Here is a 12781-nt window from a genome sequence, read left to right as displayed (position 1 = left end):
AAGGCAGAGGAACCAGAGATCAAATTGCCAACATCCACTGGATCATCGAAAAAGCAAAAGAATTCCAGAAAAACATCTATTTCTGCTTTATTGACTACACCAAAGCCTTTGACTATGTGGATCACAACAAACTGTGGAAAATTCTTCAAGAAATGGGAATACCAGACCACCTGACCTGCCTCCTGAGAAATCTGTATGCAGGTGATGTAGCAACAGTTAGAACTGGGCACGGAACAACAGACTGGTTCCAAATTGGAAAAGGAGTACATCAAGACTGTATATTGTAACCCTGCTTATTTAACTTATATGCAGAGTACACCATCGGAGAAGGCAATGGCACCCCACTCCAGTACTCTTGCCTGGAAAATCCCATGGATGGAGGATCCTAGTGGGCTGCAGTCCATAGGGTCGCTAAGAGTCGGACACAACTGAGAGACTTCACTTTGACTTTTCACTCTCATGCATTGGAGAAGGAAATAGCAACCCACTCCAGTGTTCTCGCCTAGAGAATCCTAGGGACGGGGGAGCCTGGTGGGCTGCCGTCTATGGGGTCGCACAGAGTCGGACACAACTGAGGTGACTTAGCAGCAGCAGAGTACACTATGCAAAATGCCAGGCTGAATGAAGCACAAGCTGGAATCAAGATCGCCGGGAGAAATATCAATAACCTCAGATACGCAGATGACACCACTCTTATGGCAGAAAGCGAAGAACTAAAGATCCTCTTAATGAAAGTGAAAGAAGAGAGTGAAAAAGCTGGTTTAAAACTCAACATTCAAAAAATAAATATCATGGCATCCAGTCCCATCATTTCATGGCAAATAGATGGGGAAACAGTAGAAACAGTGACAGACTTTATTTTCTTGGGCTCCAAAATCACTGCAAATGGTGACTGCAGCCATGAAATTAAAAGATGCTTGCTCCTTGGAAGAAAAGCTATGACCAACCTAGACAGCATATTAAAAAGCAGAGATATAACTTTGCTGACAAAGATCTGTCTAGTCAAAGCTATGGCTTTTCCAGTAGTCACGTATGGGTGTGAGACTTGGACTATAAAGAAAGCTGAGCACCGAAGAATTGATGCTTTTTGAACTGTGGTGTTGGAGAAGACTCTTGAGAGTCCCTTGGACTGCAAGGAGATCTAACCAGTACATCCTAAAGGAAATCAGTCCTGATGCTGAAGCTGAAGCTCCAATACTTTAACCACCTGATGTGAAGAACTGACTCATTTGAAAAGACCCTGATTCTGGGAAAAATTCAAGGTGGGAGGAGAAGGGGACGACAGAGGATGAGATGGTCAGATGGCATCACTGACTCAATGGACATGAGTTTGAGTAAGCTCTGGGAGTTGGTGATGGACAGGGAGGCCTGGCGTGCTGCAGTCCGTTGGGTCTCAAAGAGTCAGAGATGACTGAGCAACTGAACTGACCTGTGAGTGCATGTGGCGAGTCGGAGAAAGACACACAAAGATAGAGGAACAAGAGTTTTGGAGAAAACAGTCTCTTCTCTTTCAGTTAAGAGTTGAGAAAATCAAAATGGGCCTTGAGCCAAAAAGAAATACAGAATGAAAACACCAAAGCTAGTTCAAGGAGAATGACTTCAACGTGGTCTAACTATCATTCATCTACAAAATGACCCAAATTGGGCCTTTAAAAAAAAAAAAAATGTGTGATGCAAGATTTAACTTGTGACAGAAATATGACAACAGAGAGTAAGGTTCCAGTCTGTCAAGCTGAATTTACATTCTGAAATATTTAAGGAAGAATTAAAAGGGAAAACAAGATGATGACTGAAGAAAATGAGGATGCCTGGCAAGCGATGAGAAAACCACTCTTCTCATTAGAAGTAAACAGTAAGGGATGGTCCCAATTTCTTTCAAAACAAAGCTTGTACTTCCTTGGTCATGTCTTCTTACTCTAGAACTCAGGTCTAGAAAGTACAATGCTGGCTTTCAGTCTTAAGATACTCAACTCCTCAGAAATGTCTCTCTTCTTTCTTGATTCCTGTATTTCAAGTTATGGGAACTCTGTGTGATAAACGGGGTGTGTATTTATTTTACAAAAGACAATTCTGATTCAGAAGACCCTCAACTGGTCTATGTGACCCAGAAATGCTGTGCCCAATCGTGATGAATTTATGACACACCAAAAATTCTGCCTTCTCTTTAGAAACTGGCTCACCTGCTTGCTTATCATAATGTTTACAGCATACATTTTCAGGAGAGCAGATTTCTCAAATCTGAGCAAAGTAAAAATTAACATGAACAGACAAAATCTTTTTCAGTGAAAAATCTCTCAGAGAATCCTTTTTCAAATAATTCTCCTTGATAGCCAAGTATTACATCTTATCATTCACAAAGTATGGGCGTGAATAAATGCCCCTAAAAAAGTAAAATAAATGAGAACACATGCAAAATTAGTCATTGCTTGTGAAAAAATGAACCAAAACATCACTGCCATAGAGCTGAACATGACTCACCTAAGGGTAAAGATTTGACTTTTATCTGATTTTATCCCCTTGTTTCTGCCTAAGTGATTAAGAAATATAATTCACTCAAAAATTACATCAGGATATTTCCTCTTTAAGTATTCTGCATAACTGTAACAAAAGACTGGGACAATCTATTAAAACTCCACCCAGCTTTTATAAAGATTGTCACAAAAGTCATTCACACAGAGCTAGCTGGCTTTTTTCCCCCTCAGGAAGATTCTATACACACTTTGGAAAACATATGTAAATGTCTCTAAATGCAGAGGATAGGAATTCTTTCAAATCTTCCTAAGGTATAGCCAAGCATAACCTAAATTCTTTATCCTAATATTCAAAATAATGTAGGTTGATTTAGTAATGTCAATCCATCAGAAACAAGCAACTTTCTCATCTAGAATTGCTGAAGTGAGCTACATTAGTATCCCTTGTTCCCTTTTCCACAGAGCTATCCTGGTTTTGCCTTTCAATCCACGTTGTAGACTCATTATATGATAGACTCATACAGTCTTCAAATAGTTCAATAATCTGTTCTGGTATAAAAGATATGCAGGCATGCTAAGTCGCTTCAGTTGTGTCAGACCTTTTGTGACCCCATGGACCGCAGCCCACCAGTTGTTGGATAAAAAGGCAAAAATTGCTGGGGGAAAATAACAGATGACAGTGTTTATTTTTCTTCTATTTATGGGTCCAATCTTGTCAATACTGTCCATGGGGTTCTCAGCAGTCATGTATAGATATGAGAGCTGGACCATAAAAAAGGCTGAGTGCCAAAGAATTGATGCTTTCGAACTGTGGTGCTGGAGAAGACTCTTGAGAGTCCCTTGGACTGCAAGGAGATCCAACCAGTCCATCCCAAAGGAAATCAACCCTGAATATTCATTGGAAGGACTGATGCTGAAGCTCCAATACTTTGGCCACTTGATATTGACGACTCACTGGAAAAGACCATAATGCTAGGAAAGACTCACACTAAAAGGAGAAGACGGTGGAAGAGGTTAAAGATTGCATCACTGTTTCAACAAACATGAATCTGAGCAAACTCTGGGAGATAGTGAAGGGCAGGGGAGCCAGGCGTGCTGCCGTCCACGGGGTCACATAGAGTCGGACATGACTTGGGACTGAACAACCACCCCCTTGTCAGTGCCACCCCCACCTTCTTAACAGGTCTTTACAGAGAGGAAAAAACCAATCAGAACCCCCAGATGTTAAGTGCCAACATGTGCAAAAACCTACAGATGAAGAGCTCATATTATTTCTTCCTGAGAACACTCACTGTGATGTTATAATTTGAGGACCGCAGCCAAGACAAGTAAATGCATTAAAGCAGCTCTCCCCCTTGCTGAGTTAATTTATTCATGACAGAAAGCATTTCAGCCTTTCAGCAAAATGGGAAGAAGTCAACTTTCCTCCCATTCGCACCGAGGAAAACATCAATGTTATCAAGATCTAAAAAAGTTGTCGTTTCACATCAGAAGGAAAGGGGTGAATCAACACATAATATAAGGGGTGTTCCTGCTGACTATAAATCTGCCATCATTAGTAGCTCCTTTGAGATGCTACTCTGATTCAGACGCTTGAAACCCACTTCAGACGCACATTTTCTCATTACAAGCTGCTATGTAAGATTCTGCTAAGGCACATGCTGTCATGTTTGATGTAACCGGTAATACGCTGCCTTTACAAGGCAGCAAGGCTGGGGCACACTGTGTCTGTTTGATTGTGTCAGGCTGGTTTCATAAAAGCTCTGATCGACTTGGGAACGTGAAAATGAGTGCAAACAGTGCAAAATAAACTTGCCCTGTCATTTTGGGAATTTGGAGCGAGTTTCTGGCTTGCTTATGGAGGTGGGGAGATCTTAATGGAATTTAAGATTGCTGTACTTTTACTATTTCAATATCCTTATGTATATTTTAGAGGTATTGAATTTTACAGAAAAATTTTAAAACTAGAAATAAGAAGGGTTTTCTGTGTAAATACTTGTTACCTGCCACCACTACCAGTAGGAACTGACCTTGGAAGAAAACGTTTTACTGTGGCTGCTGCTGCTGCTGCTGCTAAGTTGCTTCAGTCATGTCCGACTCTGTGAGACCCCATAGATGGCAGCCCACCAGGCTCCCCCGTCCCTGGGATTCTCCAGGCAAGAACACTGGAGTGGGTTGCCATTTCCTTCTCCAATGCTAAGGACCACCAACTTAAATATAGTAGAAAAATAAAGATTATCAGATTCGGAAAAAAAACATGTTTTGTTTTGGGGGGGCTATAGGTAAAGCTCATGTAAATATTCCTTGGAAAAGAAGGGAAGGATGAATACGGTGTCACCCTTTATCGACATGATGCTTCCAACAGCTCAATACTCTCCTTATTTACATGTATTATATGTTCCCTTTAACTTCTGTGATTTTGCAAAGTATCATTGGACCTTAGATGACTTTTACTGTATCTAAAATTATAGAGATGCTCAAAAAAGACACAAGGAAAGGTTGAGTGGATAACTCACAATGAATGCAAAATAACTTCAGATTTCACCACACCTGCACTCAGTCCTCGTGTACATTAACTCCAGAAGAAAACACTGTTGGTCATAGAAATTATTCAGAATTCTTCAATTTTCACTATTTTCTCGAAAAGAGGACTTAGGTATGCTCTAGCCATTGAAAAGTAGTTTACTGTTTAAAACAGCATCATTTTCCAAATGTTACAGCAAAATGCAATCTTAGGATACTGTGATATCCTAAGTGGACCAGTGAAAATGTATTCCATTGGAAAAGAATTAAGTGAATATTAAAAGCCTTCTGAAATCATCAAAGCAATTATTAAACATCAAGCTATTTTTGAGAAATGGGTCTTTTTCTATCCATCTCCTCAGGAACTGAGTTCTCACATAGGAAGCCACGAGTGTGCTCAGTTTGAGTTCCAGAAACTCAAAGCAAAGCAAATTAGCACCTTTCCAATTAGCCTGTTTCCAAATAAAGTTAGTAACCAACTATATGTTCACCCACTGCGTTTTAACCAAAATCGAACAGAGGAACTGGTTCTTCCTGTTTTTTAAAATTCTCAACTCTAAGGATAAGGAACATCTGTACCTGCCACGGACTTCACAGTATCAGATATTAAGGTCTGTTGATGAAAAATGTATAATAATGTTAAGAGAACTCCTCTCTTTATATAAATGTTTCCCTTTGGATTGAATAATCCATCAGCACGCTTTTATTCTGAACGTTTAACACAATAAACTCCGTGTAGCCAGCACATCTGTGTGGGGCACCCAGAACTGCAGAACAACAGTCCTTCTGTTGATTCCACTTCTCTGGGCCATGCCAAAAACAGGAAGGACCAGTTTCAAAGGGGCAGATAAAGAAAGCTGAGAACCCTCATCTTCCAGAATTGAAGACACTTACTTGGCCTTCAGCGTCTCCTCCTGAAAGTTCCAGTGTGGGTCTTCCACCAGCTGTAATTCCCGTAACACCCTCCCAGGCTTGTAAGCTGCGTTGATGAGCATGCTAAGAACCTGTTGTGAAAAACAAGGAATGGCCATGAACTTCAACTGCATCCATTTCTGCTAAAACGAGAAAGCACCCCACTGACACTTCTGGGGTGTCTGCCCTGCACCTCTATTCAGTGATAGGCTGGATGGAGTCAGAGACGATATTCTGCAGACTGGCACCAACGATGTCTCCATCAATGGGATAGGAAGGCAATGAAATCCAAGGCCTCTGCCTGGGAGAGTGTGAGTCGCTGGGGGGCAAGAGGGGTGGGGTGGTCAGTTCTCGCTAACCTTCCAGATTGCAGAAAAACTGGACTGTTTTCTCCAAAGGCCCACTGATCACCCTTCAACTAGATTCCCTTTCAGTACGACCGGTTACTAAGAATTCCATCTTATTCTTAAAAATATATTTAGAAAGGAATCACTAAGACGGAGATGACAGATTTGTGCCCACACTTTTGGAGCCTGATGGGCTGCCGTCTATGGGGTTGCATTGAGTTGAACACGACTAAAGTTGACTCAGCAGCAGCAGCAGCAAATATCTGTACGTAGGGTTAACAAATTATTTGAAACTCACCTAATGCTGACCCAACTTATGCATATTTAACATTAGGACAATTCTCAGAGATGGGAGTGTTTCGAAAGGAAGTCCGAGTATCTAATGTCATCTGACAGCTTCCTCAAACTACCCCTTCGCTCCCAAGTCCCAAGTGCAAGAAAATAAGCATATGGCCAGAACCACTGCAATACGCCCAAGGACCAGCTGCTGCTGCTGCTAAGTCGCTTCAGTTGTGTCCGACTCTGTACAACCCCAGAGACAGCAGCCCACCAGGCTCCGCCGTCCCTGGGATTCTCCAGGCAAGAATACTGGAGTGGGTTGCCATTTCCTTCTGCAGGCATGCTCGTGAGCCATCACTATTGCGACACAGAGCGCAAAAAAAAAGTGAAGGTGCAACGCAGCACATAAAGGAGCCCTGAGATCTCGGGGGCTTTGTTCCATGAAATGCCCACTCACTGAAGACCTGAGCTGTGCCGGGCCCCAGAGTGCAGACACAGGACACGGAGCCACTCTTCCTGAAGTCCCTCCCCAACCAGACGAGGAATGAGCCAGGCTCTGCGTTCACGGGCTGTGTTTCGGGCAACAACCCACTACAAGAGTGAGAAAAATCTCTCACTGAGTTGGGAGGACAGTGGCCATATTGCTGAAGCACCTACAATTCTGTGGAGGATGTCAGCACACTATCTACGAGAAGGGAACAGAAGGCGGGTGCGTGCGTGCTCAGTAGCTTCAGTCGTGTCTGACTCTTTTTGACCCTATGGACTGTAGCCCACCCGACCAGGCTCCTCCATCCATGGGATTCTCCAGGCAGGAATACTGGAATGGGTCGCCATGCCTTTCTCCAGGGGATCTTCCCAACCCAAGAATTGAACCCGAGTCTCCTGCAATGAAGGTGGATTTTTTACCACTGAGTCACTGTGGAAGCCCCCAGGGGAAAGGTATGTTGCAGAAATTTTCAAGTCTCAGTTTTCATGTGCCTGGCGTGTTCCAGGATGTAACTGGCATGGTCTGCACCCTGCTTTAATTCTGAAAAACAAAGCTTTCTCATCACTGAGGATTTGATCTTAAAATATTCTTTACTCCCAGCAGTTAGCCTGGCGAGTGTCTTTTTCTCATCTGGGCAGCATTTTGCTGTGTCCAAGGTGCCTGTAAAGCCTCACCAAGGGAACACAGCTCCGCCAAGCACTTAACGGCCAGAACACAGCAATACAAGCAATTCTGGTGTGTTTATGTTTTCTCTATTAGAATAATCATCTGGCTTTATTATTTATTGTCAGTACAATTTACAGAAACTGAGTTTAAAAATAAATCCAATTGGCACTGGCTGAAATCACACACCAAGTGTTTATCAACAGACAATAAAATTTCACTCCAGTCTTGTCACTGTGCTTCACCGAGAAAAACCCCAGAGCTACTTCTTATTTGTACATCGAAATGCATTTTGTGACTGTGAAAAGCAAATGCCTTCCAGACTTCAATTCAGAGTGGAAATGGCCTGCAATTAAATCGTAAACAGCACGCAATATTGAAAAATTTTTCCTATGGCTTCTCCCGATGTCACATCATATGTCTCTAAATTCAACAAGCTCTCCACAAAACCTTGGAATTGTGAGAGGAATAATTTGTGTGTACCTGACTCTGTGGTGCGTTAGAGTTCTCTCCATGAAAATAGTGAAGTTGAAAGCTGTTATGATGACCCAAGTTAGACTGAATTACTGAACCTTGCAAAGCATCAGAATTCACGCCACTGTGCTCTTGACCACAAAAGGGAGCACACAACTTGTCCCCAGAGAACCGACAGGGTGTTCACTGTGAAGCTGATGGACACTGTTCCTAAGAAACTGGCGCTGAGACTGGTCTGAGTAACTCCAGGAGGAAACTGGCGCTACAGCAACGTCTCACTGGATTTCTTAGGATTCATGAGGTGTGTATTTATAATCACAGAGAAGCAATAGCCTTTATACAGCTGGACAGAGCTGGGATGGGAGCTTTCCCTCCCTCTCAGACATATGGGGACACAGCAAGAAGGTGGCTGTGTGCAAACCAGGAAGTGAGTCCTCACCCACCTGCCAGGCTGGCCCCCGATGGAGGACCTGGAGCCCCAGACCCGTGAGCATCCATGTCTGTGTACTGAGCTGCCTGGTCCAGCCCATGGTGCCCTGTGACAGCGGCCCAAGCCCACTGGACACCATCCCCTCCCACCTCATCCTCCCCTTCCTCTCCCCTGGACTGTCACCCTGTGTGTGTGCACTGGGCTTCAGCCTCCCTCTTAAAGGAGGAAAACTACTTTCTCTCTCCATCTCTCATCTTTGGTCCCTCACCTCACTCCTGTCTCCACTGAAGGTAAAACCCTCAAGAACCGCCTACACCCATGGACTCCTCTCTCTCTCCTTCAGCTCCTCAGGGACACAATGCAATGGGGCTTCCCAGAAACAGGTCTTATCAAGATCGCCTGAGATGCCAGCTTTGCCAAGAGGAGTCCTTCTCGGCCTTGTCCTGTTCCACCCCGCCAGCAGCTGGTGGCACTGCCTCTTCTGCAGACACTTCCTACCCTTACCCTCAGGACCCCAGGCTCTCCTGATCCTTCTGTGCCCCCCGCCAAATGACAGTGACCTCAGGGTGCAACCGCTGGACTGTCCTCTTCCACCTAGATTTACCCCACAGTGCACCTGGCTGCAAACACTGTCCACACACTAGCAAACCCACGGTCACCCAATGTGCACTGGACTCTCACACCCATCTCCAACTGGCAAACCTTCACGTGCCCAGATCATTTACCCTGTCCCACAGCTCCCTCTCCCTGCTGTTAAGGCCTCTGTGAATTCTGTTACTCTCACAGTCCATATCCAGGTCACTAGGAAACCCTCCGTGTATCCAAAACATGTTGATTTATTAGTTTACCATCACTCTCTCTAGAACCTAATCCTCGAGAAATCGGGATTTTCAATGAAATCAGGGGCTTCGTTTTGTCCGTTGCTTTATTCATCATAGCTACAACCATGCCTGGCAACAGCAAGTGCTCAATAAACAATTTGGGGGATTTCTTCAGTGAATTTCAAGATGGGCACTGAAATTAAATTATTCTGCACACCTGAAAATTAATGCACGATTGATTCACGCCAAAAACTTGTTTGGTACCATAAAATCTATGTCAACAGAGGGAAGCTCAGGAGGTAGCAACTTGCCACTGATTTTCTTTCCTACAAAATCCTACCCTATGGTACAATGAGAAAATTCAACAAAGGTATCTTATCTTCTTTATAAAAAACCTTAACAAGAAAAAAATTACATTTTTCCCAACCTTCCAGGACCCTGCCTACTTAATTCCCGCGTCACACATTACATATGTGCTATAGTTTCCACCATCCACACGCTTTGTACAGTTTTCAATGGTCAACGTTCAGTATAAAATCCAGAGAATATTGTCCAGAGGCATGTCTGCATCTCTGACTTTGCTGACTGACTTAACCAGGTGCCATGCAGGCAAGACTTTTCCTCTTTCCAGTATAACCTGAAATGCCTAAGTCCTTGCTCTGAGGATGTGGGCAGGGGGGAATCAACTCACCCTGGGGGCAGAGCTCCTGCTCACCTTGACCCCCACCCCTAGCTTCCAGCACAGTGCCCACCAGCATGAGCTTATGACTCCTGAATTGCTTTGGACCTGTCTAAATGGACAGATGGATGGAGGTATGATGTTTCATTCTCTCCTTGGTTCCCACAGCTAGAAGACTATCTGTGGGATATCTAGGAGACTATCTAGGAGACTATTGCACACTTAGCAGCTACTGTCATAGCTGCTAAGTGTGCAATAACTGATCAAAAAAGCCTTGGAAGGTGTAGATGGGCAAAAAGAAACATACATGGACCGTTGAGTCCGCACCCGACTTCTGCACTTCCTGAGGCTATGCAGCTACTAAGCCCACAGACGCCAACTGAAGGAGATCAAAGTCTCTGGTCCATTGCCCTCTCAGAGCTCAAGACCACACCCGCCCTCAACAAATGCCAGCGCGGCGTCCACGTGCACAGACCTCATCTACCTCTAGACGAAGCAGGGGGAAAGCAGCCATCAGTCTACATTTTCCAAAGTCAGAGAAACCTTAACTATGAACACCCCGATGGCCCGATAAAGCAAACATGCTCTGTCTTTGCTCCAATGATCTCATGCTCCGTAAGGGAAATGCAACCTGAAACCAAACACAGGTCCAGGGCAGGACTATCAGTATAAAGACTGGCTTGGCAGACTCACACTTCTCTTGCACTCGTAGAACTAAAGCGCTTGCTTCTTTTTTCCCTCTCTTTCCTGCCTCATGCATTTTCTGAACATCAGCAAAAAACTAGTTCTGTCATCAAAAAACTGCTCTGGCCTGGCTTTTAAACTTCGCTGCTGGCACCTCTCAGAGAATCGATCAGGGCCTAACTACTGTTGACCAAGTATGTAGCAAAGTAAACTAGTCAAGCCTCAGAGAGAGACTGGCCCTGTGGTCACCATGTTTGTTAACAGGGCCCCTAGGTGGCCACGGACCTCACAATCACATGGGTGTGACACGGTCTCCCGGGCTTTAAAGAACTACCAGGTCTGTGTCAGTCCCCCGTTCCATTCTGATCACTGGCAACAAAGTCAGGCACAAATACAGGCAGGGGACAAGGCTGTGGCAAGGACGACCTCATGGGCTGAAACTGCTGAGGGCCTTGGGAGCCCATTCCTGGTCTAGGGGCCTTATTTTACACTGTGACAGGAATTCCCGTGTGTAAGCTGGGCTTGGTTTCCTCTCTGACCAAGTCTAACATCTGCAGGGTCTACAGTCTGTGTCAACTTACACAGCTGGAGCTCACCTCCCACCCGATCTCCCTAAGGCCCTTGAGAGGGGCTGCCCTCCCCCCGCCACCATCTCCCTTTAACTATCAATTTCTCTTCAATGGGGTCCACTCGCCACTCAGGCTGGGCCAGGCCTCCAGTAATTTGGGGATGTAAAATATGAAGGTGATGGCTCTAAAGAAAAGCTGGCCTAAGTGAGAACACAGGCCAAGAGCCGGGGACGGGGTCCAGGCCCCAGGACTCAGAATTCTCCACTTTCCAGGCCCGGCCCTGTGGTCTGCACATTCAAGGTGCTTCAAGCTTTCCTTCCCGTGATCCCACCGATGCTCCAGGCTGCTCAGATGGCTTTTCTGATCCCTAGAGCGGGCGGCCCCCTTCCCCGACCCCAGGCCCTGTTCTTGATACAAAGCCCAGCTCACGTAAGTTTGTTCAGTGGCTAAACAGATGGATAAACAGACCCCTTGTGCCCAAGGAATTACAACACACTCATCATGGTGCAGGTGATATTCTGGGCATGCTTTTTTGTCACAAAAACAGGAACGTGACTACACGAAGGTTCAAGATAGGTCACTTTTTTAAACAAAAAAGTGGTGATTCACCAAAGATTTTACTCAAATGTAGTGAGCGTTTCTGCTGACTTGGGGAGGGAGGGGTCCACCCCCTCCAGTAGAAGGGAGTCTTCCCGGGCTGCAACACTGTTCCCATCTGTGTATGACTGCCTTCAGTCCGCAGGATGGAGAGGAAGGGGGTGCTTGGCACATGAATGGACCCAAACTCCTATGACTCCCTCAGGGACCGTGGCCCACCCCCCCAGCCCCCCACCGTCCGTGGCTGTGGACGAGCTTTACCTCCTTAAGGACCAGCACACATTTGCCTGGCCCCACCGACTGCGGCAGCTCGGCGATCCTGCCCTTGTTGAGGTAGGGGCCCGAGAAACACCGGTGGTTGATGAAAAGCTGAGGACAGCAGTACTTCCCGTTCACCGTTCCTACACGGAAGAGAAACACAGTCAAGGCTCCAGGACCCACAGCTTAACCCACTGCACCAGCCAAGTTACCCAGAGGGGCCTTGAGACCCCCTATCAGAATGCTTTACATCCACCACGCTCTGAGTTCCAGGTGTACAGCACCATGACTCAGCTATCCACATATATATAGCTGACGTTGTTGATCAGTCACTAAGTCGTGTCCGACTCTTTGCAGCCCCATGGACTATAGCCTGCCAGACTCCTCTGTCCATGAGATTTTCCAAGCAAGAACACTGGAGTGTGTTGCCATTTTCTTCTCCAGGGGATTTTCCCGACCCAGGGATCAAAGCCACATCTCCTGCATTGGCAGGTAGATTCTTTACCACTGAGCCACCAGGGAAATCATATATATATATGTTCTTTTTCAGAGTCTTTTCCTTAAAAGTTATTTATAGCTCCTCGTGC

The 12781-nt window shown here is 45.3% G+C and overlaps 1 protein-coding gene across 6 annotated transcripts in view; it reads right to left on the bottom strand.

The window, feature by feature from the left end:
* Positions 1-12781, bottom strand: part of SFMBT2 (Scm like with four mbt domains 2) — a 211252-nt gene that overhangs the window by 14617 nt on the left and 183854 nt on the right. For all 6 annotated transcript variants that reach the window (XM_059892640.1, XM_059892639.1, XM_005214128.5 and 3 more), the window contains 2 exons: positions 12198-12337; positions 5889-5998 (listed from right to left, as the gene is read on the bottom strand). In XM_059892640.1, the coding sequence (XP_059748623.1) occupies positions 5889-5998; positions 12198-12337 (250 nt within the window). The remainder of the gene's footprint in view (positions 1-5888; positions 5999-12197; positions 12338-12781) is intronic.

The sequence above is a fragment of the Bos taurus genome, chromosome 13 (genome assembly GCF_002263795.3).
Source record: "Bos taurus isolate L1 Dominette 01449 registration number 42190680 breed Hereford chromosome 13, ARS-UCD2.0, whole genome shotgun sequence".
In the NCBI taxonomy this organism is placed as follows: Eukaryota; Metazoa; Chordata; class Mammalia; order Artiodactyla; family Bovidae; genus Bos; species Bos taurus.
This window is presented reverse-complemented; position numbering and strand designations above follow the sequence as displayed.